Source organism: Hevea brasiliensis, unplaced genomic scaffold (assembly GCF_030052815.1).
Source record: "Hevea brasiliensis isolate MT/VB/25A 57/8 unplaced genomic scaffold, ASM3005281v1 Scaf1, whole genome shotgun sequence".
Lineage (NCBI taxonomy): Eukaryota > Viridiplantae > Streptophyta > Magnoliopsida > Malpighiales > Euphorbiaceae > Hevea > Hevea brasiliensis.
In genome coordinates, this window is record NW_026614585.1 from 9857596 (window position 1) to 9883142 (window position 25547).

The following is a 25547-nucleotide window of genomic DNA, read 5'->3' on the forward strand; positions in this document are numbered from 1 at the left end:
TGTTTTGTTTAAATTTAACACGGGTAGTTCTTAAATGGATCTAATTGAGTTTAATTGGGAGCCATGGGCCTAAGAAAGCCTAGTTAGGAATTTTAAATAAGACCTATTTAATTTATTTTTTGAAAATTAAAATAAGAAAATATCTTTTTCTCTATCCCTTTCTTCCTATTAGTTGGAACACTTCACCCATATCCCAGTCTCACCCAAATTCCTCGATCCCAGTTGTTTAAGTTATGTGAACCTTATCAAACTAGGATTTCAAACCCTACCACACCTCTTCCTCACTCCCTATTGGTGTCTTCCCCTTTCCTTCTCTTCCCATTGGTTGAAACACCTCATCCATATCTTAGTCTCACCCAAATTCTGCAATCCTAGTTGTTTAAGTTATCTGAACTTTATCACTCTAGGACTCCAAATCCTATCACACTTCTCTCTTAAAACCCTATAAATACCCCACTGATAAAAAAAAAAAAAGGAGGAGGAGGGAAAAAGAGAAAAAAAAAAAAAAGGTGGAGGAGAAGACAAAAAAAAAATTAAAGAAAGGAATAGTCAAAATTCTTTTAGTTCTTTTTTTTTTCTAGCGATATTTCTTAAAGGTTAGTTCTTTTATTTTCTTTTCAAGATCTATGCCATGTAATGTTTAATTCTATATTCCTTATTTTTAATTTATTTTATATGTTCATATAGATCATGTAATCATGTTTAATTTGAGGGGATACACAACTCTGCACATGTTCAGTTTTCTGTTTCTCGTATTTTTATTATTTTTCATTATTTTTTGAATCTGTAAAAAATCTGTAAAAATTATATTCATATTCTATACGAAAGTCTATTAATTTTAGGCTCAAGAATCATTAAAAAAGTTTTAATATTTTATAAGTTATGGCTATTTGAAGTTAGGGTTCCTATAAAATCTGATTTGCAGGATACCCAATTTGTGGAGCCCATATTTCCCTTGTTTCTTAATATTTTTGTGTAAATTTAGTGTCTAAAATTAATTTCAGAATCTTATGAATCTTTTCCAATTGGCTTTACATTCATATCTGTTGTGATTAATGAGTTATGAATTTTACAAAAAAATAGTACGATTTTATCACTTAGAAAAGTTACGATTTATGTAGACCATTCGGCTAGGGTTTTGTTTGATTTATAAATTTTATGATCTTGTATGATATGTAGGCTGTCTTCTGTAAATTTTTTTATGATTTTTAGGCATGTCTAACTATTTTTAAAAAATCGAATTTCTTGCTACTGTTAATCTACCAGAATTTAGAAATTGTATATTTATGCATGTTCTTGTATTTTCTTAGGTTTTAATTGATATTTGATCTATTTTTCTGCATTCTTTTAATTCAAGAAGTGTTATGAAGTGTTTGGATCATGTTAGAAGACTTAGACCATTAGGTAGTTATAACTAATTAGGAATCTTAACCCTCTAGGAGACTAGAGTTAGAATCCAATGTAAATTGTTATTAATATTTTCTTTATTTCTTTTGTTTTCTTTAGTTTCTTTATTTTTTATTACAAATAAAATTGGTAAGTTGCCTAAGGTAAGTACCAAAAATGGCATTTGCGTGACGCTTATGTGGAGCTAAACGGGAGTAAGCCAGGGATATCATTGACATACTAGAAGAGAAGACCCTTTTTTAATGGTAGCTTGCCCCAATGGCAACTGCATTTATCAACAGGTAAGTAGCTCTAAACTCCTCGAATAACCATTGGCATGAAATTATAGTAATAATAGAATTTTTATTTGGTAAATTAAAATTAACTTTGTTTTTAATTTAACTGACTTTTGCATGCAATTAATTTAAATAAATACTTTGTAAATTAAAATTTATCTTGTTTGTAAATTAAACTAACATTGGCATGTAAAATAAATGTAATTTAATACTTGGTAATTGTAAAATAAATTTGCATGTTAGAAATCTTTATTAGGTTGTGATTGTTTAAGCCTTATGTGATATTAGAATAAATTACACATGTACATAATTAACTTAGTTCAATTATCTTTAGGGTAACTTAGTGAAAATTAATTAATTAGGTTAAATAGAAACATAGGGTTATTTGAAATTTAATTTGTTTGTAAATTAAATTCTCAATAATAAATTAATTTTAGTCATCTAGTAAATATCATTTAAATAATTAGCAACCCCATAGATAGGAATTACTTGTGCATGAAAATTGTGTGTAAACAATAACCCTTTTGTGAATTACTTGCGTGTGTGGGATTAGAATTGCATTTTTTAGGATGAAGTTTAATAAAGGAATAATAAACAAGACTTTTAGAAACATTAGTAGAGGACTGGCACTCGAATTAACTAGGGTAGACCAGGCGTAAGGGGTGCCTAACACCTTCCCTTGACATACCCACTATCCTGAACCTAGACATTGGGCTATGATAATGACGGTTGTGGAAACTCTGCAAGGAGTAAGTTGCCATCCATGACCCTCGGAAGAAACACTGAATATGTCCCGGTTATTACCCGGGTGGCGACTCTTGTCTATCTATGCCTTCGTGGCATAAATCTTTAGTACCGTGGTAGTGTTATGGGAAGACGGTACTTACCAATGGTTTGATTCTATTAGAATTGTATGAAGTGCATATCTAGGAAATGCTATCTAAGGAAGTGGTACTTAAGTGAAACCATTGTGACTCCACCATCTTTTATGGGCATTACCTAGTACATTTTATATAATTCTAATGGATGATATTTCGCTTCACACACCTCATGCCCTCGCCCCTACATAAAGATGTTAGGAGGGGGAGTCTTGTCTTCATTAAGAAAAGATGTATCAGGGAATAGCTCAACAGACAAATTAGTGAAGAAAGGCGAGTGATTGTCTGAACATTGAAATTTAGAGAGGGTGGAAAACATTTTATGTTCCCAAAAAGTGACATGATGAGAGATACGAAGACGCTTAGAGATAGGATCCCAACATCGATACCCTTTATGCTCAATACCATAGCCCAAAAAATAACATAACTGAGCACGAGGTTCCAATTTTGAGCGTTCATGTGGCTAAAGAAGAACAAAACAAGCACACCCAAAAACATGAAGAAGATTGTAATCAGGAGAGAGACCATACGAACATTCATAAGGAGTTTGATTACTGATTGTCACAGAAGGAATGCGGTTGATGTTGTAGACAGCTGTAAGAGCAGCTTCTCCCCAAAAACGTTCAGGGCAAGAAGAAGAAATTAAAAGGGTGCGTACAGTGTCAAGAATGTGTCTGCGTTTGCATTCTGCACGACCATTTTGTTGAGAAGTACCTGGACAAGATCGATGAATAGTAGTGCCATGTTGAGCGAGAAGATTGAGGAATGCAGTATCTTTATGCTTCATGCCATTATTTGGTCAAAGAGTTCTAATGGTACAGGAAAATTGAGTTTTGACAAGAGTAGTAAAATTAGCATAAATCTGAGACAATTGTGAACAGTTTTTCATAAAATAAATCCAAGTAAATCTAGAGTAATCATCCACAAATATCACAAAGTGGCATTGCCCATGGTGGGAATAGGAGAGGGACCCCATATATCAGTATGCACAAGATCAAAGATAGAAAGGGAAATAGAAGCACTATTATTAAAAGGTAAAGCATGATGCTTCCCAAGTTCACATGAAGCACAATCAAAATTCTCATATTTAATATTTCCTAAAAGACCACTAGAACATAAAGATTTTAGTCTAGAAGAGGAGACATGATCAGGTCGAGAATGCCAGGTAGAGCTAGACATAGAGGTAGCACATTGTGATGGAGGGATAGGAAGAGATGCAGTATGTGAAGGAAGGTGAAGAGATGTCAATTCAAATAGACGATCAACTTTACAGCCAGTCCCAAGGATCTGTCCTATCTGCAGATTCTGCACATAACAACCATGATGAGAAAAATGTAAATCAAGACCAAGATCACATAATTGTCTGACAGAAATAAGATTAAGAGACAGTTTAGGAACAAGAAAGGTATTAGGTAAAGACAAAGCTGAAGCAAAAACATCACCAATATGACTGACAGACATGCATGAGTTATCAGCAGTATGAATAACAGGAGAATGAGATATGGTATGTTTTTTTTTTAAAAGACTGTCATATGGTTACAGTAAGCAGAGTCAAAAAACCAAGAAGAAGATGTACCTGGAGTGACTGACGAAGCAGAGGAAGTGGAGACACCAGTGATAGAGTGGGCTAAGGCTTGTTTTAAAGCATTAATATTTATCTGGTTAAGAAGTTTATCTAAGGCACATGTTTCACCAGAAGACCAACCTTCGGTGGCAGCAGCAGTAGTGTGATTAAAAGCCTTACCAGTCTTAAATTGTGATTGATTATTTTGTCCAGTTCCTTGCTTGGATTGCAACTTAAAGCAATTGGAAATAAGATGCCCTGGCTTGCAACAATACCTGCAAGTCACTTTTTGTGATTAAGAAGATGCTGGAGTTGCTAACACTGTGTCAGTAGTGATAATGGACTGCTGAGATTTCAAGGTAGCAAGACGAGCTTCTTCAGGCAGTAATTCTGTAACTACAGTCTCAAGTTTGGGAAAAGGATCCCTATGCAACAGAGAGGATTTGACCGACTCAAATTCATCATTTAAAGCTAAGGTAAATTGGTATGCCTGAAATTCATCTCTTTCTTTAGCATAGAGTTCAGCATCACGAGTATCATGCCAAAGTGGTTCAGATAATGATAATTGATCCCATAAAGCATTCATTTCAGACAAAAAATCATAAATAGACTGACCTAATTTTTGGTGCATGCGGTGAAAAGTACCATAGAGTTGAAATAAATGAATAGCATTCGTAATGGAGTAACGCTTGACCAGTAAGTCCCAAACTTCTTTGGTAGTGTCAAATCGTCCAAATTGGAGTTTGATAGATGGAACACAGGTGTTGCGTAGCCAAGTAAGAATTTGATGATTCTTACAATCCCATTCTTCAAGGCGGTCGGCATATTTGGATTCATCTTCACTTTTGATCATAGTGGGTTTCGTGGCATCACCAGTGACATAAAGCCATAGCTTTCGGCTTTGAGAAAGCTAGACATTTCTTGGGACCAAAGAACATAGTTGGATCCATTCAAAATGGTGCTAATAGGCTGTGACACATCAAATTTTTCCATGAAAATAGAATTGTGAAATAAAGCCAAAGTGAAAATAAATGAGTACAGTAAGTAATTACTGCCGGACAAAAGATGGAATAAGAAGACGAAAATCCATCAAAGAAAGCTAAAATATAAAAAAAAAAAAAACAAAGTAATCAAATACTCCAAAAGACCCAAAGCAAATATCTCACCACTATAAAATTATGGCTCTGATATCATGATAAATAAAATGAAAGAAGGTATATTTGTATTATATATTTGTATGTTTTAATGAGTTACAGCAAAGATTTATATATATATATAAATAAGAGAGCTAAGTATAGTATGAAAGTTGGTAGCAAAAAATAAAGTCTAGAATAAATTCTAAATTGAGGCCTGTAATTTTAAGCCAATGACAGCTATATTTTACCAAGTGAAATGTTCAAGGACTGAACTTATTTCCAATTTTTATTATTCGTAAAAATTCAAAGTTGCTATATTAGAATCAGGCAGGACAGACACTTCCAACTATGCATTGTAAGAAAAAAATTAAGTGTTTTTTTACTAAACCAAAGAAGTAAAGAAAATCCATATCGGAAGCCTTCCCCAGTTCTGCAAGAGTATGTGGAAAAGCATCAGGGTAAAAACAATTATTCATTGAACTCCAGAAGAGGAAGTAAACGGAACATTTGCACAGTGTACATCTGTGAAACAATGTACTTTCTTATAGAAATATTGCTTCAAAGAATAAGTAGAGTTAACCTATGAAGCACGGAAACAGCATAGGCTGAAGTTTCCCCGTTTTAGAAATATTTTCCACACGGAAACGACGGGACACGGCAAAGAAACGTTTCCGGACCGTGTTTGGAAATAGAGAAAGAAGGAAATGAGTTTCCTCTTAAGAAACGCGTTTCTTGAAAAAAAAAACGCAGGAGTCGCAGACAGAAGAAGAAAAAAGAAAGAGAGGAAGAGGATGCACACGTAAATGAAGTTTTGGGAGCTGTGACTGCTTTTTTTCTTTCTTTATATTTATATTTAAGCAGGTTAGGTGCAATAAAGTTGTGCTTTTTTTTAATTTCTTTTGTTATAAATATTTTTAATTAATTTATTAATAAAAAGATGATATCTTTTAAAAAAAATAAATATTATTCATTTTATATTTTAATTATTAAAAATTATATTATTTTATTAAATTTTAAATAATATTTATACAAATATATTTTATATTTATAAATATACTCTATAATTTTTATATTTACGAGTTTCTACATGTTTTCATTTCTTATATTTTTTAAATTATCAGATTTCTGTGTCCGTTTTTGCATTTCCCGTGTCCGTGTTTTAACAACGCAACACTCACTCGATTACAGGACGTCCAAGATGATGCTCATGCTGCAGAAAACGTATACTTAGCAGCACCTGCTACAGGAGTTTAATAGCAAGAATCAAAATATGCAGAACTCAAAAGAGAAAGAGCATCTAGTTCATGGGATCACGAAACATGCTAGTGCAAAGAAAATATGGACTTGCTTTAATCATCATGCATGCATGCCAAATTTTATGAAAAGTTGAAACCTCCAGGACAAGAACAGTCCCAGTCTATTTGGGAATCCTTATGCCATTAAAGAAGGCAAGGAATGCTCGTAGAACTCCAGTTAGTCATTAAAAAATTAAATACGAAAAAAAAAATCTACTTAAAGTTTAAAAATTAGTCAAGCATAGTGAATGACATGAAATTCCAAAAACGAAATTAATTAAACCTTGCCTTGGTGTTCCCAAAAGCGAATCGAGTTGGTGAAATTAGATGTCAGGGAGTATGGGACTTCAAAAGACTTGTCTGCCCTTCAACAAAGCAAAAGAAAATTTTCACAGAACCAGCGTTTCTTTTTGCAAACTATTGCAATTTCAGAGCCTCTTATGCAAATATCATCAAAGCACGGACTGGTCATTGTGGAAGTTAATTTTGGTTGTAATTAATAGGAGAAAGAGAGGAGTGAAGCTTCACGGCCGGAAAAGAAAGCTTGTCGACCACTTCTGGCCATTAATCGTTGCTTCTCAGTTATTTCAACTTAATTTTTAGACGAAATTGTTGATATTTTTTTTGGGGAAATTTTTTTTTATAGAACCCTCATGACAAAAATAGATCGTCGTTAACAGAGTCATTGGAAGGGAAATTGCTGGTACTTATTTTGTTTCTTGTACTAACTGAAATATTATATATTATATATATTGATGATATAAGTATATATGCAGCCGCATTATTTCACTCGACCATAAATTATTACAATCCTCCCTAGCCAACATCTATGCACTAGCCAATTAACGAGACAAGCACACATTAATCCCCCAGTTTTGACACACGATATATAGCTAGCTTCATATATATAGTTTTAGTGGCTATGGTGGCCATGGCCAGGCAACTTTTCCTTGATTTTCTCCATCACACTCTTCTTCTCATGCTCATGGTGTTCTCTGCCGCCTGGGGTGGTTTCTGTGGTTGTGCTCGATACTGTGTGTCCGTGCTCTTCCTTGTGCTTCCCACCTGTTAATTTCTCTTTTATTTTCTCCTTCAGTCCCTTCTTCTTCCTTCTCCCTCCTTGGCCGTCATCCTCGGACTACATTAATACAATAAAAACAAATGAAAGAAAGAAAAATATAAGCATTCATATATGATAAAATGTAAATATATTGAAGAACATCTAGTTAAGAGTTGAAGTTATATAGAATATTATAGATTGCTATTAAAATAGCTATCCAGTGATCTCAAGTATTAATTTGCCTCGTATTTGTGCACATCGTTTGTTAAGTATGTTCAGGTATGTACATATGTGTCTCTCACCGAGCTAGAGCTTGAACTGCTAGATCTTTCAATCTCTCCGGAACCCTGCTGCTGCTCCTCTTTCCTATGATTTCCCTCATCGCCGCCAATGGCATGCTCGCCGGTCTGACCCTTGGGTGCGTGATCTGTTCCAGTACTACTGGCCAAGAGGCCAGTAGCCGGCACCTTAGTTTGCACTACGGTTGTTCCAAGGGTTAGAGGTTTTGAGGTGGCCACGCCAGTGATATGAACTGGGTTGCCAAATTCATCAGTGAGTTGAACTGGGTTGCCATGTTCATCCGTGAGTTGAATTGGATTGCCATGCTCATCTCTTAAATCAGCCATCTTAATTTCCTATACTAAGAAACAAGTATATAAGCAAGTTTAAGCAAGAGAACTAGAGAAGGATAGCGGTGGAAGCTAGAAATGTCTGCATGGATGCAACTAGCTAGATTTCAACACGTGTTGTCAAGAATGACAATATTGACACGTTAGAGGCGGCACTTGTGACTCAGCTAAGCTGGGTGTTCGGGATAAGATTGATCAGTTTTTTATCATCCAACAAAGCTAGCTTGTGGATCAATTCGTTGTAGATGATCCAACCCCACAACTTAAAAGTGCAAATCTTCTGGGTCATCACTCATCAACTCAATTTGGGCCACAAGCATTTACACAGGACTGTCCTATAGTTTGTGAAGGAAAAAAAAAGAGCCCATGCCCAACCAAAAATCCCACAGGAGGAGAAACTGAACTTCATATTGCATTATTGAAGCATGAAGGGGTCTTTTAGCCATACAACACTGATTTGGATCAATTCATGAATTGTCTAAGCAAGAAACAAATTAATCTGTACAAAATAAGAATAAGATCACCAGTCTCGTGATGCAATTTCATTCCACTAATTTTCCATGATCAATATAGGATTTTTTTTTCTATGAAATTATTTACTCTTTACAGTGTAACTTCACAGCTATTCCTGTTGACAATTCAAAATGTGCATGCAGGTGCAGATATTTCCAAACCAAGCTTGAAGGATGATGTCTGTGTCCTTACAACCCTTTCTCCATGCAGGTCAACAATCAACACTGAGATTCTGTATGCACAAAACTTAAAAGTCAAATATTTTGACAAATTAGCTTTGATTATTCAGAAAAGGGATAATGAGAGTCATAACATCCAAACAGTTGACATGGCATATCTCGTCCACAAAAATTTCAAGAACATGTTCAAGGAGAGGGAGGGAGGGGTAGAAAGAGAAAACACGCTGAAAATTCAGATATTTCTTAACTTGTTTTATGTGTTAAATAATAGATCTTTTTTTACAATATAATTTATCATTTTTTGCAGAGTCTTACATTTAAATATACCATATAAAATGCCAACATAAAAATAATATATATGTATATACAATGTCAGAAGTTTGAGAGTTTTAGCATTAACTTTTTTAATTTTAGTTACAACTGACACCAATTTGAAAGGTTATGCAAATAAATGATCAAATTGAAAGAGTTGTCATAATTGCAAATTTGAGTATGAAGTTTGGATTTTGGTCATCAAGCCTTTCACAAAATTTTCCAATCAATAATTTAAACTGCGTTAGATAACTAGAGGATAAATGATCTTAGTTTAAAGGCCTATAGGCAAAAATCTTTTCAATTTTCATAAAGGGAAGACAAGTTCCAGTTATTTGTACCGACAAAAGCAGCCTACAGATGAGATGGACGTGCTTACCTCTTAATCGCTGGAAAAAACTTCACACCTTCAAGGATCTTGTCCAGAAAAATCCCTTCTTTTTGGTTGTGTGGTTCTCTGCTAAGGATTTACCACCCTTTGATCCAAACGAAAAATGCCTCTTCAAGAAAGGCTTTGCTAAGGAGCCCTTCATGCTGGAACTGGAGGCCATCTTGGGACCCTTTCCTTCATGCCCACCACCTTTTACACGATCAAACATGATAGAATCACCATCAAAATCACTATCCACAACACGGTTCCGTGACCTCTTGTTTTTTGCTTTTGACTCCATTTCTGCTTTAAAGGCTTTTTGAGACAGCTTCTGGGTCTGTTTCTCCCCCAAAGTACAAACAGGACAAGTAGGATCATACTTGCTAATTTCAGGTGTCATAGTCTCCAAACACTCAGCATGGTAAACATGCCCACAAGTTAGAACAGCAACAACAGAGAGCTCATTACTCAAAACAAGCTTCGGGCTGCTCCACAAAGATTTCTCGGTCAATAACTTCGAGCAAATCCCACATGTTTGAAGATCAACAGAGGAACAAGATGATATACGACCACTGGATCTAGTTTTCTCATGATTGAAGCTCAAGGAGTCATTGTCAAATGACAACCTTTCTCTATGAGAAGTGGCCATGAGCTCAGAAAATGCGTGCATAGACCAACCATCTGAAGAGCCACCATGGGACCCCCGAGTTGATTCATTGCTCCATGAGGGGACTGAGGACCTCTCTTCCGGAACTGAAAAGCTATTTGATGACTTCAATTCTGGGACTTTGGCATCAGGAACTTGCCCCATTAACTGATGCGCAGAAAAACTCTCGGGCCAACTTGGCGTGGTTGAGCTAGCAGGATGTGGATGACTTTGGGATGATGCTGGAGATGTTATGGATGAAGTTGAAGGCAATGAGACAGATAATTTTGCGGTAGATGGATGTGAAACTGTTTGGGATTCCATTGACTCCTTCACCTTGAAGTGTACAGATTTAAGGAAAAATGTCAAAATAAGGGAAAAAGGAGCGCAACATCAAACAAACTAAGAACAAATAAGGAAGTCCCTTTATAAGAAGAAGCTCTACCTGTTCCAAACTTGTGTCCATCGAGATAATCCTTGACATGGATTGATCTGCCATATGTATAAAATAAATATCATACTACTATAGCAAGCTTACTAATATAGAAAAAAAAAAGTTCAAAAAAAAAAACACAGAAAATTTAGAGGCAGTTTATTGAGGCTGTCATAACCACGAAACAAACATACCAACTATAAAGAAATTGCTACATTCAGAAAACTATTAAACAAAGAAGTAATGATTAAGAATCCAGCTGAGAATAATTAGAGGAAAAAAAAATCCATGCTGTTTAGCTGAAGATGGTGCACACAACTATGAATATGACATTTAATAGTTATAAAAAATAAGACGGCAATGAATGACATTTATAGGGTACAGAATGCTGTTAAATCCAATCTTGAATGCAAAACCATATACATAAATGAAATGAAACAAAGTTAAAATCAAACTGCTAATTAATCCACACAGAATTTATGAAGCTAGAAATAAGTTGTCTCAGGAGTTTAAATAAGTTGACTTCATAGAGCTCAAACTGAGCTGCTTATCATAAGAGCTTTATAGTACTTGGCTCACTAATCTTGACAACCAAATTTAAGTAAGCTTTTATTGAGTGAAGTTTCGAGTTGCTTGCTCATTTGCACTCCTGGCAGCAACTCTAGGAAAAAGAGTTAAGAGAATGCCCCTTCTGTTCTTTTTTCCAAATCCATGCTCAAATAATCCAGCAAGACTTCCCCGTTACATTTACAAAAACACCATTCAAATAACTACAGATCACTCTTAATTGCATTCCAATGAAGGCCACCATTCATTGTCCTTAGAAGCTATTCCACAGCAGATCATGTTAAAGATGAAAATAAATCAAACAATCTTTTAAAGCATTATACAGAATTTTGGGCCTAAAGCTAGCTTTGTGCTTTGTTCAACATCTTTTTAACATTCCCAATAATTCTTACATCTTCTGTGCTTCTTGCTACACAGAATTCTACTTCACACTTCGGTTGCAAGTTACTATTATTATATCTTAACGGGACCTTCAATTTATATATCCAATCTCCAAAAGCCAAAATAGAGAAACTTCCCTTCTAGCATTCTAGCAAATATAAGGAGTTGCTGAGTTGGATTAGCTTTGCATAACTCTTACTATTCAAACTCCTGTCCACTTTACTTTTAAATATCTCCAAATATGCGAGTAAGCCCAGCCCTAAGGTGCGCTTAACTTTGCTATAGCTCTAGGCTTTCAACTATTAGCTTGCTTAAATTTACTAATATTCAACAATCCTGTGTATTAGCGCACGATGAGAGAAATATCAAGAATTTGATATACTCTCTCTCTCTCTCTCTCTCTCTCTCTCTCTCTCAAGAAACCTTCTGCATATAATCCAGAACAGAAAATAGATCAAGTTAATCATATCTCCCCAGTCATGGCCACCACAATGACACAAGGAATCATTTTTATGATATTTTTCGACTTGAACTATCTTTTCAGCCTTTTCTTCTTATATACTATTCCTCCATGGCAATAGATCATCACATGAGGCCTATCCTTAATTGGGACCTCCAGATATTAATTTTGGTAACCCAAATGAGATTAGCACTGATAACAGTATCAAAGATCATGCACTCAAACCAACTAGGAGTAGAGCTACACTAAAATCAGTTACTTTGGTAATTCATTGAAATGCTAGCTCATAAGCAGACAGTAATAACTAATAAGACTCATGGTAAGACAATCAGAAAGAATAGCACATTCACCAAGAGACTAGTGCTATCATTGCTACAATGATCAAGGTGATATTCTTGTAATAGATTGAGTAATAAATATCTAGGAATTGCAACCAAGAGAATGCAAGTTTGACAAAAAAGAGTAGGCATTTCATTGAACATGCTAAAGCCTTTTTGTATCCAATTATTGCATCACAAATAAGTAAAAGCCTTTTTGTTATTATTCTTCCCATGATATCCAGAAAATCACATACAGAGATCCAGATTCAATAATTCTTTGTTTCTTACCCCTAGCCTTATATAGATTGGAGGTATCACCCTCTAGAATGTTTACTTCACATCTACTATGATAAGGTTTCATTTACTAACTGCTTATAAAAATTCCTGTGAAAAAATATCTATGTCCCTTGTCTTTTTGAACGATAACTAACTACACTAGTGACGTGCAAATTTCCAGCATACATCTACAGTTGTTGAAGCATATTTAATCCCATCGTATCCTTTACATGCATACGCAGAAGTAATTTTACATCTCAGTTCGAAACTATCTTGCAGACATGTAAAATATTACCTTACAGACATTATAGATATCAATTTCGAAAATAAATTGCAACATTTCGTGAAACATGTCATAAAATTACAAGCTCCATGCACCAGTTGTTTACCTGAAGCAGGAGTCCTCACATATGCAGTAGTAGCTTCAGATGTTGGAGACTTCTGCCATGCACGCCTCCTAAAACTATCTAAGGGGCTTCCATCCTCTGATGCATATGCTGATTCATATTTAATATCTGGTCCATCATTCCTACTATTTGCATCTGAAAACCAAGTTATGGAAGTCTCTTCTCCAGCTACTCGGCCTCTATTATCCCACCTAAAGCTCCATGTTGGTGAATAACGAATATTCCTATGCAAGATGTCACTACTTGGTCCATTTACAATATTTTTATCTCTAGCAGCAACACAACAGGCACCCCCCATGCTAAAACACACTGTGCTGTGAAGTTCTTAAAGAAATCCCAAAATTTTCACTCACGTGTTCTGAAGTCCAAGCACAAGTTAAAATCCTGCACCATCACTTCCAGAGGAGGAACAAAAACCCAGGTGCGGTTGTCCCTCTGCAATTAAGAAAGGGGAAAAACAAAAACCATCAATATGACGTTCACTAATTTGATAACCAGACGTTTAAGATCACATACAAATTCAACCCCGTTAAAGAATCGCAGCTTGAAAAACCGAAAGAAATGCTTACAACCCTCCAAATGATTAAGACCCAATTCTTCTTGACCCTTCACAAACAGTACGTTTTGCTATTTATAAAGCTAAACGCAAAAAGGAAAAAAAGAGGACCTAATCCTCATGGCTCAAAACACTAGCGAAAGCTGCAGTGACTCAAAAAATGGTTTCAGCTAGCCACTCAAAACACCCACCCCTCCATAAGCTTACGCTAGAGAAGCAGAATCAAAACACAAACAAAATCGTATTCTTCAAAGGGATTGAAAAATAAAAAATAAAAAAAGTTACCCAATTTGGAGAAAATTATGAGGGTTTAATCTCTCAAGTTGAACATCATAAATAAAGAAAACAGGCAAGAAAATTCAAAGTAAAATTACTTCATCTAAAGTCAATAATGAACAAACAGAGTTCACAGACCAAAGCAAAAAGATGAAAAATAGATAGAAATTTTCTCAGCTTTCAGCACTCAATTGTTCACACCAACCCCACCAAACCAAAACCACTGGAAAAAACTCAGAAAAACCACTGACAACACCAACAAAAGAAAAATACAACAAGCAATACTATTACACCAAAGAAGGGAAATTTTCGGGAGCGTATAAAAAGAGACGGAAAAAATAATCAATCTGCTGCTCTTCAGGGAAGTGAGGATTGAGTCTTAATCTAAAAAACCCTAAAAATAGAAAATCACATAACAAAAATGGAAACATTACATGTTAAAAAAAGATCCGATTATCAGCCGATAAAACTGAGCATATGGTCAAAAATTTGTAATAAATAATAATAAAATTTAAGAAAAATAAGTGATAATACATGTGAAAAATCAAACACAGAAAATCAAAGACTGACGTGATCGAGCCGTACCTCAATCGGCGCCAAAAGCCACCGTTTGGAGATAATATTTTTTCTAGAGAGAGAAAGGGGTGGAGCGCCTTAGAGAGAGAATAAAACTGAGACAGACAAGAGAGGGGCTGCTTCTTGTTCTTCTTCGGCTGCAGAAAGAGAGAGGTCGTTTTACACGGTTTTGTTGACGCCGTTAGATTTGGTTTCAGTAATGGAGTTGAATTCTACTCGTACGCTTACACTTTTACTGAGTTTGGTGACGTACGTCTGAGTCGTTTACTTTATTAATTACTTTTTGCCACGAAAAACTTAAAAATTGTTCCCTCTTATTCGCGGTAAAATTTAAAAAAAAAAAATAAAACGTATTTAGCATTTTAGCTTCACTCATGAAATTTAAATTTAAATATAATTTATAGATATTTATTTTATATTTAAATAAGTAAATTTAAAATTGAAATTTAAAATTTTATAAATATTTAATTTTTGATATTTTTTTATTTAAAATAAAAAATTTTATTTTTAAATTTAAAAAAAATTCATTTTAAAAAATAAAAATTAAATATAATTTTATAAAAATTAATTAAATTATTTTTAAAAAAATTATAATCAAATAATTCAACTTATTTTTAAAATTAATTAATTAACTTAAAACATAACACAAATACCTTCTTAACGAGTAATATCAAGACCCACATTCGTGCTGCTCGACTTGTATTGTACTATTATTAATATTTCCTTTTTCTTTTATATAATTTAAAAATAATTAAAAATAAAATAAAATAAAAGCGCGAAATGAGGCAACGCGCCGGGAATGCCTTGTGCAGTACGTGGAGTGCGTAGTACGCATGGCATGCTTTTCACGTTGAAGAAAGTATCAATTTGGGCCTCAATTGTCAAAAGATTCTTAGAACAGGAATAGTATTCTTTAAATAAATTATACTAATTGTTCCTTTATTTTAAAAATTATTTTATTTTAATTACAGAGTTTAATTTATTAAAATAATATTCTTTAATATAATATATATTAATTCTAGAGAGAGAGAGTTTTTCTCAATTTTTGTTAGTTCCTCATTTTTTTTTCTTTTTTTACCTAAATTAAAATAAGAATTAATAAAAAAAATGAAAACTATTTATTAAAATACAAAATTAAATTTTAAAAATATTAATTTTACTGAATAAAATTATGAACTATTTTAGTTTTTATTAAAATTATAACTTTTAGTTTCTTCTTTCATATTGAGGAAATTTTTAATTACTTTAAAATATTAAAACATTTTGTTGTTATTAAAAATGAAAATTATATTCTTTTAATTTTTGTCAAAACTAGATTTAGTTACTGTTATTTTAAAATTAATGATTAATTTGACTGAAAATTGTATTGTTCAATGTTTAATTATATTTATTATTTGGTTGCTCCATCCCTTAGCCCTAATGAAGCATTCAAATGAGCCTAAATACCTAATTAATTCATTATAAAATAAATATATGATTATTATGAGAATTTTATAATCAAAATTGTAATTTTATATGTTAAATTATTAAAAATTTAAATGAATATCTTATATTACTAATTTTTATTTAAGTTTTAAATTCAAATCAATATATAAAATAAACTTTATTTATTTATTTAAATATATTAAAAATTATTAGTTTATATTTATTTTATTAGAATTTAATTTATGTTATTAATAATTAATATTTATATGGGAATTTATTCCAGAAACTAAACAAAATTAAGTATTGGCATCAAATTTTTTATTTCAAACAATTTAAAAATTCACATATATAATAAGATAAATTATAAAATTATTATCTATATTTTGACATGCACATGCTAAATATAAAATCAACTTATCTTCTAATGCTAAACCTGTAGTACTCCCTCTCCTTTATTCATTTATATATATTATTAGTTATAAATATTGATAGATTAATTATATCTTTTATTTTTCTTTATTAATTTTTAATTTAATTAATTATTTTTTATAAAATTTTATATTTAATTAAAATTAAGTATAAGTAAGATTATAAATTTTAAATTTATATAAACTCTAAAATTAATTTAAACAATAAAAATATATTTATCTATCTATGCTTCTATATATATTATATATGTTATTAGTATATATTAATTTTAATTATATTATTTTAAAGATGATTAAAAAAATAAATTCGTTGTGCCTTCAAATTTTTAAATTAGTTAAGTTAAGTTCAAATTAAAGTTTTTCATCAAATTAATCAATATCTAACTTATCATGCTAAATTTATTTTTCGACAAAAATTTTAAATAATATAATTTATTTTTAATCTATTTATCTATATATATATAAAGCATGTAGATTTTCCTAATACATTAACACGTGTCATTATTTGAGATGGTATTGCCACATAATATTCTTTATAATGAATTTTTCTTACTCTATAATTATTTTTTATACTAAATTTGTTTTTTTATTTTTCTTTTATTATTATTATTATTATTATTATTATTATTATTAATCTTTAATTTTTATTATTATATTTCTATTTTTCTTTTAAGCATCATTATTATATCATTACTTTATCTTTTTTTATGATTTAAATGATTATTTTTTATAATAATTAATTGTTAAAACTCAAGATTTTTTAATTAAATTTGTTATTAAAAAATTATTGTATTGTTTTCTTTTATAAAAAAACCAAAATAATATTTTTTTAATTTAATATTCACACATCCTATAATATGCATATATTTACCAAAAAAATTATTAAAATTTTATTTACGTAATTTTATTTATTATAAAGTTATGTGAAGCAGTAACTTATTTCTAAAATATAACTTATTAATTTTAATAAATTTTCTTTATTTTTATTAATTAGTTATTCAATTATTTTAAATTATAAATTCCCCAATATATATGTAAATTAAAAATTATTTAACAATTGTCTTCTTAATACTATAATAAGTAACTATTATTATTCAATAATTTATAATATATTAATATATATTTATTTTATATATTTATAATTTTATATAAGATATATATATATATAATTTTGTTTTTTATTTTCCTTAGCACTATTTTCATATCATTAACATTATTTTTCAGAATATCGTTAATATAACTAAATATAAATAATTTTTGAATATATTGTATTTATTTAATATATTATCAGAAAAAATTATATGATTTAGCTAACCTAAAATTATTTTATATCTTTAATCAATTTTTTTATTATATTGCTATATTTTTATTATGAAATATTAATTAAAAAATTAAATATAAAAAAGTTTAATCTATATAAAAAGTAATTAAAATAAAATTTGAAATAATAAAAAATTTAAAACATTATTCTAATTTTATATATTAAGAATAAAATTTTAATTTTATATATTAAAATTATTATTTGCTACGTGCACAAGTACAATAATTTTCGAGTATATATATATATAAAGCATACAAGTATTCTTATAATACTATCACGTGATTGATTTTATTTTTATGAAGAGTGAGTGTGACTTTTTTATTGTACCGATTTTTTTTTTTATGAAGAGTGAGTGTGACTTTTTTATTGTACCGCTAACATGTCACTTTTTATAAAAAAAATTAATGTTTTCTTTTATATTAATTATTTAATTTTCTTTTAAAAATTTTATTATTATTGATATTACTACCTTAATTTTTATAATATAAATGATTATTTTCTTTAAAATTGATTATCAAAATCTAAGGCCTTTTGAAATTAAATGTGTTATTTAAAAATTTATTATATTACTTTTATAAATTTAATTTATGTTAAAAATATGATATATTATTTTATACTTCACTTTTATATTTTATTTCTAGTTAGTGAAATATTTTTTATATAAATAAATTAATTATTATAATTTATTTCATATTATTAAATAATAAATATGAATTTTGTGTCATTGTTATAGTTTTAAACGTACAAGAGAATTTTGTATTATTATTAAAATATTATCTTCTTAAATATTTTCTATATTAAATCTATTTAGATAGTATAATATTTTCTATATTAAATCTATTTACATAGTATAATATTATTAATATATGTTAATAAATTTAAGAAGAAGTAATAAAAATAATGCATTATTGAAATAAAATTATAATTAATTAAAAATTTTATCAGTAACAATATTTTATAATATGATTATACATAAAATATAAGAATATATATTAAATTATATTATTAAAATAAAATAATAAATAATTTAAAGTAAATAAAAGTTACTTTTACTTTTCAAGATTAAATTCTTGCTTCCCCACTGCAGCGCTATAGTCCACTTAATAGTAATAAGTATTTTAAAAAGTTGAATATATTAAAAATAATACGCGTGATGCAAGTAGTATTTTGTGTATCTTAAATAATACGCACTTGTCTTTTTTCAGGTTCTTGACTTCAAGACAAGAGAACGACTCTATGGGGAAAAAGATAATATTCGGATAATGATAGAAAAGACATGAAACAAATTCTTTGTGATAATTATTATAAGTTAATACATGTCTAAGATATGCTTCAATTTTAATTAAAATCGAGATTCTAATAACATTACATCTCTAATTTTTTATTATTTAAAATTTTCAATTCCAACACCGTACAAAGTTTCATGTTAATTTGTATTATTTATCTAGCCTTTTAATTAATAATTTTTTAAAAAAATTATTATTTAATTTTTATATCTTAATAAAATTAATTATTTAACTTTCATATTTTAAAAAATATATTATTTAATATTTATATTTTACTTTCATTAAATAATTTTATCCCTCTATCAAATCTTTCATTATCCATATTATTCAAACTACTATTTAGTTTATCTATTTTCAAGAAATTAATTAGTTGATCTATATATTTTGAAAAATACTACTATTTAGTCCTCTATTTTAGTGAAATTAATTAGTTAGTTTATGTATTTTGAAAACTATAATATTTTGAAAAATATATTCTTAGATAAAAATATAGATTTTGCTATATGAAGACTAAATATGATTTTTTTTTTAATTTTCAATTATTTAGACATTATTTTTTATGTTTTTTTAATTGGAAAATTCCTTGATTATTTAGAAATTTAAGAAACTGATTAACTTTTTTAATATAGATAATTTGTACAATTTTTATCAACAAATGAAAAAAAGAGAAAATGAGGAAAAAAGTGTGGATATAGAGGAGAAGAAATATCGAGAGAGAGAAATAAGGGAGTATAAGAGAATAGTAAGGGCAAAAGATTAAAGTAGTTTAGAAATAAAAAATAATTATAGAACTAAATAGTTAACATAGTCAAATAACATGGACACCTAATGTATTTTTCTTAAATATATAGATTAACTAATTAGTTTTATCAAAATAAATAAACTAAATAGTAATTTAATCAGTATTGATTAACGAAAAATTGATGGATATACTAAATAATTTAATAAAAATAAAATATAGAAACTATGTAATTAGTTTCATTAAAATATAGGGACTAAATAATAATTTATCATAATTGTTATCTTAAATTTTAGTTATTTATATATAATAAATTCTATTTCCACGTATGAATATTTTTATTTTAAATTAAAAATATGTCAATTTTATGTTGAGTTCTTGTAATTTCTGCAACACAAATAATTTACACAAGTTGATAAAATACGCAGATTCCTTCGAACACAACCTTTTTATTTTTATTTTTAAATTATGGAATATCCACAATTAAAGTGACACAATATAAGTTTCAAAAACCTCACAATGTGAAAAAAATAGTTGAACCTAAATGAGTGTTGGACTCAGTGAATATGATATTAAAATTACCTTAAAGCAACATGTCACGGCTCAAATTATAGGCCGGACCGGTACTAGGACTTGGGTCTTCATGAGGCACTTAAAGTTCGTGGTAAGTCTAACTATTCTCTAGTCCAACCTTAAAGCCCATATCCAAAGCCCATTTTTAAGAAATTAACCGGACAGAGTCCGATCATAAACTAGGCTATCCAACGGGGAGTTTTTAGCTCACCCGACCCGTGATCACAATATATATATATATATGGGGAGCTCAGCTCACCCTTACAATCATCAGTCAATCAATTTAATCAAATGGGAGCTCAGATCCCTCATCTAAAATATATATATTCATCCCATTCAACCATACATGTGAAGGAGTGGAAGCGTGAATAAAGGGCATTAGAATCTTGAATTTCAAAAATTATTTCTAAGGTTACATGTACCATACCAGGTGTCTTATGAACCTAATCAATTTTCAATGCCCAATTGCATACCAAAATATATTTTAGCATGCATTAAAATTTCATTTGCTATTAAAGATTATGAATTAACATTTAATTCAATTAAACCCTAACTAAAATAGGGATTTTTAGGTACTAATCTTTTGATGCATAATTGAAGCCTCTTAGGATGTTCTTAGGACCCCAAATGTTATCTCTCTAGTTTGTCCACCATAAACACACACCAAAGTTGCAATGGCAGCCCCTAGATTAGCTTTTGAAGCCTTGTCAACCAATTATGAAATGGGATTTATGCTTTGTAAATATTGTGTGAATGTATTGGGTGTTAGAAACACTTTCTAATAATTTTAATTCAAGAGAAAATCAAAGTTTTTCCCTTTGAATCAATTGAGAAATTGAAGAGGAGAGGGAGGCAGCAAAGCGACGGCAATTTTTTCGAGAAAGAGAGAAGTGACTGATTTTTCTTTATAACATTTCTTTATATACTTAAGTCAAACCCTAACTCCCTTGCCACATGTCATCACAAGATCCCATCTTGTTATTATTTGATTTAATCCCATGAAACTAAGTGTCAAGCTCAATTTAAATCATGACATGTGGTCTTCCATCGTAGGAAGACTATGGTGTTATGTGTCACCATCTCATGGTGCCACATGTCACCATGTGAAAAGACCAATTTGTCCTTACTCTTTAATTTGAGTTCTCAATCCAAAATCAAAATTTATCCTCTTTAAATCAATTTATATCAAATATAAATTAATTAATTAATTAATTAATCTATATTAATTAATTTCTCATAATTAAATTCATATTTAATCAAATTAAATATAAATTTAATTTATACTATACATCCAATAACCTAGATTTAGTTTCAAGTCATGCTAGGGACTTTGCAATCTTATTGCAAATCAAACATCTTTAATTAATTAATTAAACTCTTTAATTAATCAACTAAATCACATTTTAAATGGTGATTAACTTGTGTAGATGTGTGACTTATTAGGCTCATTACTTATTGGCAATGAGAAATGATATTAACTCTTAATATCATTAGAACTCTTTCTTACCGTAAATAATTTTTCTAAATCATTTCAGACATCTCATAGACCATGGTTGACACCTAGCATAGTATGCCATGACCACCCAATCAGTAATAAGGAATACCTTAAATGAACATTTAATCATATGTTACCATGCACTAGAATCTCTCCGTTACAAAATCCCAATTCGAACTAGAGTCATGGTTAATGTCAAACCCCATTTACTATGAACATTATGTTCTCTTTTAATTTTAGTTCTTGATTAATTAGATTTTCTTGTCAGAAACTCTTTTCTGATTAAATCTGTCTATCCTGGCCAGGAACTTGAAACATCAAGAACAATTAAATGAACATAGGATTTTATCCCTGTTTACTTAGGGTAACGGATTCCATCTTGATCAACACCTATCTCCATATATAACTAGTAGGAGCCAACACATGCCCATATACCCATACACAGTACAAGTATGAAAGTAGTATCAAACTCAAACCACCTATATACAAGATAAATGTGTTATCTCAGGTCTAAAGATTATATGCACCAATATAATATATGACAATGCATTGACAAGAGTAAACTCCATGTGCTTGTCATAAGCGTTACTGGTTCGGCCTACTTATCATGTATAAGTGCCTATCATGTTTGTCATGTGGCATGAGACTCACCACTCCATCTTATTTATATCTCATATAAATATCTTGAGAACAAACATAATTACAATCTTTCTAGATAAGTCATGTCCTTTGTAAAGTATCATCGATTGTGAACCAATTTATGATACTTTGTTCTAAAAATACTGTCAGTCATATTCTTAACAACTTAAGAATATAATTTCTAACAAAATATCAATGGACCTTTTCTATTACACATAAATATATTATGTAAATGGAAAAGTGAAATTATCTTTTATTAATAAAATATGTACAAAATACATACAAAATGATATGCTCTAGGGCATACTACTAATAATCTCCCACTAGCACTAGAGCCATTCATTATAATATCTTACACCCATCTTCTCAAGATGTTGGTCTAACTGAGTTTGTGACATAGGCTTTGTGAATGGATCAGCTGGATTTTCGGCTGATGCTATTTTCTGCATGGCTACATCGCCTCGCATAACTATCTCTCTGATAATGTGGTAGCACCTTTCTATGTGTTTTGATTTCTGGTGAGATTGGGATTCTTTAGCCTGTATGACCCTCCATTATTGTCACAGTAGAGAGGAACTATTGACTCAATGGAAGGAACTACTATAAGTTTTATTATAAACTTCTTTATCCAAATAGCCTCTTTTACAGCATCTGATTCAGTAATGTACTCGGCCTCTGTAGTGGAATCAGTAGTCGTACTCTGTTTGGAACTATTCAAACTGACTGCACCTCCATTACAAATGAACACAAACTTAGAGGTAGACTTTCTATCATCGATACCTATTTGAAAATCAGAATCAGTATAACCATCCAATTGCAAGTCACCACCTCCATAAATCAAGAATAAATCCTTAGTTCTTCTCAAGTACTTAAGGATATTCTTGACAGCTATCCAGTGTTCCAAACCTGGATTGGATTGAAACCTGCTAGTCAAACTAACAACATATGTGATATCCGACCTAGTATACAATATTGCATATATTAAACTTCCAATAGCCGAAGCATATGGAATCATGGCCATTTTATCTATTTCTTTTGGTGTCTTTGGAGACATCTCTTTAGAAAGGTGGATACCATGTCTTACTGGTAATAATCCTCTCTTGGAATCAAGTATGTTAAACATCTTTAACACCTTTTTCAAGTATAGACTTTGGGATAAACCAATTATTCTTTTCGCTCTATCACTATAGATGCGAATTCCAAGAATATAGGTTGCCTCCCCTAAGTCTTTCATGGAGAATGTATTTGATAATCATACCTTGATAGCTGTCAACATACCTATGTCATTACCTATCAATAAAATGTTATCTACATATAAAATAAAGAAAGTGTCAGCACTCTCACTAACCTTCTTATATACACATGGCTCATCCATATTTTTTATAAAACCAAAAGATTTAATGACTTCATCAAAACGGATGTTTTAACTCCTCGAAGCTTGTTTTAACCCATAAATGGATCTCTTTAACTTGCACACCTTGGAACTATCTTGGGATTCAAAACTCCTAGGTTGTTCCATGAAAATATTTTCATCAATGTTTCCTTTGAGAAAAGCTGTTTTGACATCCATCTGCCAAATCTCATAATCATAGTATGCGGCTATTGCTAACAGAATCCTAATTGATTTAAGCATGGCAACAGGCGAGAAAGTCTCCTCATAGTCAATTCCTGGCCTTTGGCGAAATCCTTTCGCTACTAGTCTTGCTTTATACGTCTCTAACTTTCCATCAGAACCAATTTTTTTTTTGAAAACCCATTTGTTCCTTATAGGTACAATACCTTCAGGTGGGTCAACAAGATACCAAACTTGATTCTTATGCATAGAATCAATTTCGGATTTCATAGCTTCAATCCATTTTGAAGAATCTATATCTGATATAGCTTCTTCATAGGTAAGAAGATCATCTCCATGATCTATTTTTTCATGAGTAAATAACTCTTATTCATCTTCATGAAGAAAGTCATATCTCACTGGTGGGTGAGATATCCTAGTCAATCTGCGAGGAATTACTGTAGATGTTTCATCAATAGGTGTAGGTTGACTAGATGTATCTATATCCATTTGATGTTGGTTGGTCAAAATTCTCCAATTCTAACTCTATTTGCCTTCCTTTGCCACCTTATTGAATAAACTATTATTCAAGAAATATGGCATCTCTGCTTACCACAACCTTTTATGATGTGGGCAAATAAAAATAATATCCAAAAATTTCTTTTGGATATCCAACAAATCGACTTTTTTCTAATCTGGTTTCCAATTTATCAGTTTTCAACTTTTTAATATAAGCTGGACAACCCTAAATCTTAACATGCTTAAGACTCAGTTTTCTTCCATGCCATATCTCATAAGGTGTGGAAGAGACTAATTTTGATGGAATTCTATTTAGAATATGCAAAGCTGATTCTAATGCAAATCCCCAAAAGGAGATTGGCATATCAGTGGAGCTCATCATACTATGTACCATATCTAATAGGGTACAATTTATCCTTTCAGATACACCATACAGTTGTGGCATTCCTGGAGGAGTCGGTTGGGAGACAATGCCATGCTCTTTCAAGTATTCATCAAATTCAGTACTTAAGTATTCACCTCCACGATCTGATCGAAGAGTTTTAATACTTTTTCCTGGTTGATTTTCTACTTCACATTTAAATTCTCTGAGCTTTTCAAAGGATTCATGTTTGTATTTCATCAAATACAAATACCCAAACCTTAATTTGTCATCAGTAAAGGTAATAAAGTAATGAAAACCACATCTAGTCATTTCCTTAAATGGACACATACATCACTATGTATTAATTCCAAAATATTTTCAACTCTTAACCCTTGTCCAACAAAAGGTGATCTAGTCATTTTGCCTTGAAGGCAGGATTCACAAGTTGGACTAGGTTCAGAACCCAATGAGAAGAAAATCTTCATTTTCTCCAGCTTTGCAACCTATCTTCTGCAATATGACCTAATCTTAAGTGCCAAATATATTTTGAACTTGAGTTAATTTTCATCATAGCATTACATTCATTTAGATTGCTTGCATTATATTTGTATTTAACAATATTTTCTAAATAATAAAGTCCATCATGCATATAACCTGAGCCAATATATTTATTTCCAAAATAAATATTAC

General features: G+C 30.7%; 2 protein-coding genes across 5 annotated transcripts; both read right to left on the bottom strand.

Moving 5' to 3' along the window:
• Positions 1-7280: 7280 nt before the first annotated feature.
• On the bottom strand, positions 7281-8479 carry LOC110645366 (late embryogenesis abundant protein). Of its 2 annotated transcripts, none has more exons than XM_021798501.2 (2): positions 7918-8479; positions 7281-7693 (listed from the first exon to the last, which is right to left on the bottom strand). In XM_021798501.2, exons 1-2 carry the CDS (start codon positions 8239-8241, stop codon positions 7469-7471), a joined length of 549 nt encoding a protein of 182 aa, XP_021654193.2. In that variant the 5' UTR covers positions 8242-8479; the 3' UTR covers positions 7281-7468. The 2 variants fall into 2 exon arrangements, with proteins under 2 accessions (XP_021654193.2, XP_021654192.2); XM_021798500.2 differs by having other exon boundaries at positions 7903-8479.
• Positions 8480-8632: 153 nt separating this feature from the next.
• LOC110645365 (cell wall protein RBR3) lies at positions 8633-14665 on the bottom strand. Of its 3 annotated transcripts, none has more exons than XM_021798499.2 (5): positions 14526-14665; positions 13091-13543; positions 10710-10756; positions 9628-10600; positions 8633-9003 (listed from the first exon to the last, which is right to left on the bottom strand). In XM_021798499.2, exons 2-4 carry the CDS (start codon positions 13404-13406, stop codon positions 9650-9652), a joined length of 1314 nt encoding a protein of 437 aa, XP_021654191.2. In that variant the 5' UTR covers positions 13407-13543; positions 14526-14665; the 3' UTR covers positions 8633-9003; positions 9628-9649. The 3 variants fall into 3 exon arrangements, with proteins under 3 accessions (XP_021654191.2, XP_021654187.2, XP_021654189.2); XM_021798495.2 differs by having other exon boundaries at positions 8633-8989; positions 14526-14664; XM_021798497.2 differs by lacking the exon at positions 14526-14665 and adding an exon at positions 13625-13825 and having other exon boundaries at positions 8633-8989.
• Positions 14666-25547: the final 10882 nt, after the last annotated feature.

Bases quoted from the DNA above. Each gene is read 5' to 3' on its own strand.
- LOC110645366 (XM_021798500.2), bottom strand. From the start codon at position 8,241: ATGGCTGATTTAAGAGATGAGCATGGCAATCCAATTCAACTCACGGAT. The intron at 7,694-7,902 runs GTACATACCTGA...GTATTAATGTAG, and splicing joins GCTCGGTGAGAGACACATAT to TCCGAGGATGACGGCCAAGG.
- LOC110645365 (XM_021798499.2), bottom strand. From the start codon at position 13,406: ATGGGGGGTGCCTGTTGTGTTGCTGCTAGAGATAAAAATATTGTAAAT. The intron at 10,757-13,090 runs GTAAACAACTGG...TACATATGGCAG, and splicing joins TGTGAGGACTCCTGCTTCAG to ATCAATCCATGTCAAGGATT. The intron at 10,601-10,709 runs GTAGAGCTTCTT...GTACACTTCAAG, and splicing joins TGGACACAAGTTTGGAACAG to GTGAAGGAGTCAATGGAATC.